Source organism: Camelina sativa, chromosome 16 (assembly GCF_000633955.1).
Source record: "Camelina sativa cultivar DH55 chromosome 16, Cs, whole genome shotgun sequence".
In the NCBI taxonomy this organism is placed as follows: Eukaryota; Viridiplantae; Streptophyta; class Magnoliopsida; order Brassicales; family Brassicaceae; genus Camelina; species Camelina sativa.
The window spans coordinates 1711604-1719431 of record NC_025700.1 but is presented as its reverse complement, the minus strand read 5'-3'; the positions used below and the strand labels follow the sequence as shown (position 1 = coordinate 1719431).

At 36.4% G+C, this 7828-nt stretch overlaps 2 protein-coding genes across 2 annotated transcripts in view; one reads left to right on the top strand and one right to left on the bottom strand.

The window, feature by feature from the left end:
• The window catches only part of LOC104749278 (3-hydroxyisobutyryl-CoA hydrolase-like protein 1, mitochondrial), a 3099-nt gene extending 978 nt beyond the window's left edge, over window positions 1–2121 (bottom strand). The window contains exons 1-9 of the mRNA XM_010470870.2: window positions 1941–2121; window positions 1748–1828; window positions 1594–1662; window positions 1424–1487; window positions 1096–1175; window positions 900–983; window positions 659–743; window positions 324–409; window positions 63–232 (exon numbers count right to left, since the gene is read on the bottom strand). Coding sequence (XP_010469172.1) covers window positions 63–232; window positions 324–409; window positions 659–743; window positions 900–983; window positions 1096–1175; window positions 1424–1487; window positions 1594–1662; window positions 1748–1828; window positions 1941–2054 — 833 coding nt within the window. The 5' untranslated portion in view covers window positions 2055–2121. The remainder of the gene's footprint in view (window positions 1–62; window positions 233–323; window positions 410–658; window positions 744–899; window positions 984–1095; window positions 1176–1423; window positions 1488–1593; window positions 1663–1747; window positions 1829–1940) is intronic.
• LOC104753233 lies at window positions 2850–6022 on the top strand. The gene is made up of 15 exons (XM_010475515.1): window positions 2850–2927; window positions 3079–3201; window positions 3491–3529; window positions 3651–3704; window positions 3812–3860; window positions 3987–4045; window positions 4148–4272; window positions 4417–4476; window positions 4736–4794; window positions 4938–5014; window positions 5117–5155; window positions 5312–5374; window positions 5471–5518; window positions 5599–5718; window positions 5820–6022. The coding sequence occupies exons 1-15, from the start codon at window positions 2925–2927 to the stop codon at window positions 5865–5867; spliced, it is 966 nt and encodes a 321-aa protein (XP_010473817.1). The 5' UTR covers window positions 2850–2924; the 3' UTR covers window positions 5868–6022.

Below are 7828 nucleotides of genomic sequence, written 5' to 3'. Positions count from 1 at the left end.
TTTTAAAAAAAAAAAAAAAAAAAAAAAAAAAAGCAAGCTTAGGACTTGGGAGGTAGTATGAGGAGAAACAAGGAAGGAGTTGTGTATCTCCAAGTTTCAGGAAAACAAACCTGCCAAGAACACCAGTCTTTTCTGGATGAGCAACTTCTGAACATTTTTCTAAGCATGACTCAACAACAGATGGATCATCAGTGAGCAACTTCTTGAGCTGTTCTTCCATTACAGGAACCTCCTGTTGTAAGAGAAGAAAGCCTTATTATCAAGCATGTTAGATAAGTTAAATGAAAACAGAAAAAAATCTCAAATTATATAATCCAAGTTACCTCACTTCTAATATAATGTGTGGCAAGGCCACATGCCAACATTCCTGCCCCACTGAGCTTTAAGCCAGTCAGACCTAGATACTCCCCTGCATACATCGACTCCATTAAATCATCCATCTTAGGGAGCAAATGTATACTATGAAACAGGAAACTTTGAAGCAAGTTAGGCTGAGTTGGTAAGTTATAGGCAGAATTTGATATTTAACTTTCCTGCTGGATCAGTGATTTCCTTGGTAATTGTCCAAATAAAAATTGCTTTACGGAATCTAATAACATTGTTAAATGACAAACCTAGCGACAATTTAAGCAGCTCAAAACGTATCACAAGCGCATACCTAAGCGACCAGGTAAGTGGGAGAGATTAAAAGAAGCGCCAGCATCAGGATGAAAACCAATGATTGTTTCAGGGGTAGCAAAAATCTGCAATATCCATGATGAGCTAGGTATTCAATTCTCCAAGAAGTTAGACAGCGAAACTAAACTAGAAGAATCCAGCTGACCGACTAATTGAAATGAGGAAATAGATGATGAAAGTTGGAGAAATAGCATAGACTACATAGACGGAAATTTACATACAGATCTATCAGTAGCTACACGAAATGTCCCAGGTATGGAAACTCCAGTTCCACCTCCCATGGTAACACCGTTAAGAATTGCCACCTGTATGTATGCAGGGCAACTCATGGTGTCATTCTACTTCTACTCATCGTGGTTTGGTGACATCGTTATTTACTATTGGCTGCAGAATGATTTAAAGGTAGAGATCACTTACATGCGGCTTTAAATAAGTGCCTAGCAAGTATATAAAACTATACAAACTCCAGAAAAACTCCCTAATAGCATCCGGGCTACCTACATAGAGATTTAAGGAGAAATAAATGAAGCAATGAGCAGTGAATAAAATAATACAGAGAGTAAATAAGATACTGCAGAACCCTCTCTAATCAGTAAAAAAACTGTCTTTCCAACCCCAATACAGCTAACAAAAGTAGCACAAAAACCATCTAATCTTCATGAACAAACAAAAACTCGCAATTTCAATTCTATATAGCTTCCCAGGAGGAATCAAACATCAAAACGTATAGTGAAACTTCATGTACCTCTCTTCATTAAATGGTAGAGAGACACAATATCGCCACCAGCACAAAATGCCCTTCCACTCCCCTTCAAAACAGTTCAAGTCAAAATACAAGTTAGGAGCTTTTTTTCACCTCTAATTTAGATACTTAATAGGAAGAAGAAGCAACAAGTACTACCAAAAAAAAATTACCTTCATCATCACAAATCCAATATTTGGATCTTCTTCCCAGTTCTTATAAAGTTTCTGCAACCTATATCCCTATTCACACAAAAATTACACAAGTCAACGTCATACAGTTACACAAATCAAACCCATCAGAAACAGAGAGCAAAATAGTGAGTACCATGTGAGTGGTGAGGGCATTAAGAGCAGGTGGTCTGTTAAGAATCGCAGTACGGGAAAAACCACTTCCTTCAACGAGAACCTAAATCAAAAAACAATCATTTCAATCTTCCTAAAACAGAAAGAGAGAGAGAGAGAGAGAGAGAGAGAGAGAGAGAGAGAGAGAATGGTACAAACGATAAACACCTCCGAACCTGGTTATCAAGGTCCTCGGGAGTGACCTTAAGCGAACAGAAGCTTCTCCGATACTCAATTCTCCATAGCTTATCTCGAACGATTCGCCCTAACAGTCCCTTTGCGTTATGCATCAGTCTTCTTTCGTCTTCGTTGTAAACAAGAAGAAGTGAAGAAGTCTCTCTCTCCGAGGCGAGTTTATTCGGGCTCCTCCGAGGCAAGACACTCTAGACGAAACAAAGGTTTCTGACTTACTCGTGGCTGATGGGCCGATCCGAACCTAAATTTAATTCACTGGGCTTCACTGATTACCATGTCCGCTTACTAATATTATATTTATCATACTACCCTTACGTTTTTTTTTTTCCGAACAAAACCCAAATTTGGATATTTTTTGACATTGAGTGAACGCTTTGCCTTAAAAAATTACAACGTCGTCGTTTGGGCGTAGTGACGCACATGACTTCTTCTTTTTTGTTTTTGTCAATAAAGAAAGCAAGGAGGGTACCTCTTTTTTTAAGCAAATAGAAAGCAAAAACAATTCATGTGATTATTATGATGAATGATGATGTATGCATTTTGTAAAAAGAAAAGATTAGAATTATGATGCGGTACGGTCACATGTTTAATCACTTGTTTAAGCGGAAAAGGTTTGTTAAGTTGAAACCCTTATAGAAAAGGTTTGTTAAGAACACAAAGATTTGTTTATAACTCACTTTATTAACTTCAGAAGTTGTGTCACATCTCAACACATCCTTATATACTAATTTGCTAATTCTAATCCTAATAAAAATCACTCATATTTAAATATCTCCTAAATACACTTTAATCCTTATCTTTATAAACACAATTATGCTAGGACTAGGATTAACTTCCATCTTAAGCTTCTCTCAAGCTTACTCCAACAACCTTTACATTTTTTTCTTTTTAAATATTTTTTAACAAAATCCCATCTTTGTTCCTTGGTCATCCCCATCGCGGCTTCTCTCGCAAAATCCCTAATCATGGTAAAATTCTCTTCTTCTTCTTCTTCTTCTTCTTCTTCTTCTTCTTCTTCTTCTTCTTCTTCTTCTTCTTCTTCTTCTTCTTCATGATTAGATTGATCTAGGGGTTTCTCTGTCACACAGATCCGTTGATGGTTTTTATTTCTGTGTACAGCCTCTAAATAAGCGAAAGATGACGACGAAGATGGAAACTGAACCGGCTCCGAGAAACAAGAAATCCAGAGCGACAAAAACAACAAAGGAAGAGGTTCAGTACGTGGAGGAGAAACGTAATCTGGTATTATTTTGCTAACCTTGCTATAAGATATAGTCATGTATAGTGCTTCTGTATGATTCATCACTTGGATTCCATGCAAAGCAATTTGGGGGGCTTTTAGGTTTATCTAAGCTTTTATATGCATGGGAACTATAGTTGTCAGTGGAGGGAAATTTTCCAAAAGGGTTCTTTGAGTGTGGTGTATCTTATTTTCAACTATTTTGACTTCAAAGCATAGGTCTTTTTTTATATACTTATTGATGCCGTGTGAGTGGCAGATTTACATGTGCGCTTGTTTGTGTGTTTTCAGGAAGATTTGTGGAAGGTTGCATTTCCCGTGGGAATTGAGGTATATTTGTTTCCGAGGGAGGAATTTATTTGGCGTGTCAGCATCAGACTTACTGTCTCCATTATATATTATATTTTTTTTTTTTCTTGTTTTGCTCATGGTTGTTAAACTGTGATTGCAGTGGGACAAATTTGATGCACTTTACGAATTCAACTGGGATTTCAAAATTCTTGAAGTAAGTTGTTTTGGTTACATTCTCCCATTTCTTTTTCTTTTTTTTTTGTCTGAGTCTATGAGGTTCTTGTATTTATGTTTCTTCTCCTGTGCCAGCAAACATGAGAGGAAGGATTGCTCCTTGGGAAGAAATTCTTTGTTTTTGTTTCTGCCGAACGTAAGCTGTTTCTCTTACTTTTCTTTTTGTTTCCCCTTGTTTTTTTCAAGTCTCTTTCGTACTCCAAGTATATATGCTCTCTTCCTCTTTCTTTCACGTTTTAATCGTCTCTTTCTATACTTGCAGCTCAATTAGTCTCCTACAAAGATACAAGGAAGATTAGAGATATCCCAACAGTGATTGCTGTTAAGTTATTGTTTAAAATCTCCATCAATCGCACTGATCATATATATATATATATATATATATATTCTTCCATCTCTCTTTCTAATATTCTATATTTGCAGATTGAATCTGTCTTTCCACCTTCTGATAAGATAGGAGCAGTATCTATTCAAAGTGCAATGGAGGAAAGCTTTCCAATGAAGCAGATGAAAATGGACTGGATTCCTTACATTCCTATTGAGAAAAGGTAACACATGCATATATGTGACACATTTCTTCGGATGGCTTTATCATTGGGAAGAGAGACATATTTTACGCCACGTGCTATTCTTACTTTGGATGTTTTACCAACAGTTGCTAAAATTTATTTTGCTCTTTGTTCTTGTTGCAGAGATAGACAAGTTGACAGGATGTACTTTCAAATTTTTATCTTGGGCTGTAAACAAAGGAGGTATGAAACATATAATATTCAAAAACGATGTTCAATTGGATTTTAGTTTACATTACATATAATAATAATATTGAAACCAGAACATGGAACAAGGCATCACGTATCTACACTGCTTCATAGTGTGACGTTTTGGGTTGCATTGTTCTACGTAATGACTTTCTCTGTAGGGTTTATGGATGTGTCTTTGCCATTGCAAATCTGATGTGTTTGAATCTACCAGTTCTAGTGTGCTCAACTTAGCTTTGTAAATCATCTGCAGATCTGCTCTCAGACAGTTGAAGGAAGAACGTGCTAGGATGTTCGAGTATTGCATTCCCTGTGAGTTTTATTACTCTGCTACCAAATACTAGTCAATAGTTGCAGAGTGAAAAAGCCATTTACAGCTGATGGTTGGCGTTGGATTATATGTATATTTTCTGATTGTGTATGTTGTACGAAACAACAAAATTTTCACTTTGCAGATTTCTATCAACCAATTGAGGAAAATGAACTTGAAGAGAGTACCGTAGTCTACATGATTTTCCCCACTGAACCGCCGGTAAGTTTTATGGCAAGCAATGAATGTTGTGTTTTGGTAAGGGCACATTGTTTTTGAGTACTTTCTTGATAATCAAGTTTTCAATCTTTCTGTTTGTTCCAGCTGCCATGTGAATTTGACTGGGAGCTTGATGAACTTGAGGTGTGTGATTGGCTTTTCTGTTACCATACCAAAAAATACTTCTTCTTCATTTGGTTCGAGAGAGTTGTCATCTTGGCTCTGCCATTTCCTTTTGTGTTCAAAATTGCATTCACTGTATTCTAAATCTGGAGATGGCTTGTTGTGCATCTATTTCAGGAATTTGTTGATGGTCAGATTGAGAATGAAAAATTATGCGCGGAACAAAGGGATGAATTCAAAGTAAGTTTGAGCTGTAACAGAGTTGTCAGTTCTTGACGCTTAAGTATCTGCATCTCTAATCACTATTTTTCTTTTGCGTTCGTTATTTTTTCTCAGGAATTTGTGAAAGAGCAGGTTCGAGCGGCCAAGAAAGCTAACCGAGAGGTAACAAATTTTTAACGGTGAGCTACATTCAAATGAAACGGTTTGCTAAATGTGCCAGTGTGATGGTATTATACTTGAAGGCAAAAGATGCTCGAAAGAAAGCGAAAGAATTGGACGTAGATACACAGCGAGCCTTTCAAAGCATGAGGTTCTACAAATTCTACCCTCAGCCTTCACCAGATGTCCCTACATTCGAGAAGGTAAGACCAAGAAATGAAAAACAAAAATCCAACTTCGTCAGTTAATTTAATATTGTTCTGTTAAGGTAAAGCTCTGAATATGTGAATCATCTTTGTTGCAGTCGCCGTTCATTAACAGATTCTACGGGAAGACTCATAAAGTCCTTTGAAGAATAGGAGCGCGTGACTATTATCTCTTGCAGGGGCGGAGGCAGTGTGTGTTAGCATGTGGTCAATTGACCCCTATGGATTTACAACAACAACGAAAAAAAATACTGTATTTTTAGAAGAAAAATCAGAAAAAAAAAATCATGAAAATATGCATATTGACCCCATAAAATAGTTACAAATATGTTTATTGACCCCCACACAAAAAAAATTAATAGGTTTTGGTTATTAAAAAAAATATTGATCTCTGTTCGAAGTAAATTCTTTTAGAAGTGATGGAGAAAGTGTTTTGAGTATTTGAGAGAGTAGTTTAGAAATAAAGCTTTTATTACTTTGATTTTAACTTGGAACAACTTCACAACATCTTGGTTAAAAGTCCCTTCGGAGACATCCGATAAAATTGGAACGATACAGAGAAGATTAGCATGACTCCTGCGCAAGGATGACACGCACAAATCTAGAAATAGTCCAAATTTCCATTTAATTATTTGTTTTTTTTTCAAAAAAAAAAATATATTTTTTGGTTACAAATGAGCGTAGGAGGAGGTATTTATAGCCTCCATATTACAAAATATCTAGAATATTTTAATTCTTAATCTAGATTATTCTATCAAAATATCTAGATTATAATACTATAATTATCTATATAATTCTAATTAAATATCTAGATTTTTTATGTTTAAGGAGGTGATACATTTTTCTAGAACTTCTAGATATTTTTTTAAGGAGGTGGAGATCTTGATATTTCTAGAGAAAACTCTGAATTTGGATTTAATTAATCTTGATTAAAAATCAAGTTTAACTTTCAACACCCCCTCTTAAACTTGATTTTGCCACTCCAAGTAAGCTCCTCATCTTGATAAAGTCTTCACGTTTGAGAGGCTTGGTGAAAATATCGGCTACTTGATCATTTGTCTTCACATACTCCAATTGCACATCCTTCTTGTTAACACACTCTCTAATGTAATGATAGTGTGTGTCAATGTGCTTACTTTGATCATGGAAGACTGGGTTCTTTGCCAAAGCTATTGCTGACTTGTTATCCACAAAGATCTTTGTTGGCTCTTCTTGTGGCAAGTTTAACTCCTTAAGAAGATTTCTTAACCAAATAGCATGGCACACACATGAAGTAGCCGCCACATACTCCGCTTCACAAGTGGAAAGCGTGACAATTGGTTGCTTCTTCGACATCCACGTGAAAGCCGTATCTCCAATGTAGAACACAAAACCACTTGTGCTTTTTCGATCATCTACGTCTCCACTCCAATCGCTATCGCTATATCCAACAAGCTTATAATCATTTGAAATAGAATAGTGCAAACCAAAGTTCATGGTACCTTTGATATAGCGAAGAATCCTCTTTGCCGCCTTAAAATGAGTTGTTGTTGGATGTTCCATGTAGCGACTAACAACTCCAACCGCATATAAGATATCGGGTCTTGTGCATGTTAAGTATCGTAAGCTTCCAACTAAGCTCTTAAATAATGTTGGGTCTACTCCTTCTCCTTCCTTGATCTTTGATAACTTGATTCCACATTCCATTGGTGTGCTCACCGCGTTAGAGTCTTCCATCTTAAACTTTTTAAGTACCTCCTTAGCATATCCTTCTTGTCTTACTTCGATTCCCAGGTAGTAAGACATCAATCCAATATCTGTCATCTCGAACTCCTTCGTCATCTCATTCTTGAATTTGTCGAACATGCTTGGATTGTTACCCGTGAATATCAAGTCATCTACATACAAGCACACAATCAATATATCGCCATTTTGAATTTTGATATAAAGTGCATGCTCATATGGACACTTGATGAAGTCTTTCTCGTTGAAATACTTGTCGATCCGTGTATTCCAAGCTCTTGGGGCTTGTTTTAACCCATAAAGTGCCTTCTTTAACCCCAAAACTTTGTCTTCTTCTCCTTTAACTATGTAGCCTTGAGGTTGCTCAATGTAAACTTCTTCTTCA

Bases quoted from the DNA above. Each gene is read 5' to 3' on its own strand.
- LOC104753233 (XM_010475515.1), top strand. The intron at 3,530-3,650 runs GTATATTTGTTT...CTGTGATTGCAG, and splicing joins CATTTCCCGTGGGAATTGAG to TGGGACAAATTTGATGCACT. The intron at 5,519-5,598 runs GTAACAAATTTT...TTATACTTGAAG, and splicing joins CCAAGAAAGCTAACCGAGAG to GCAAAAGATGCTCGAAAGAA.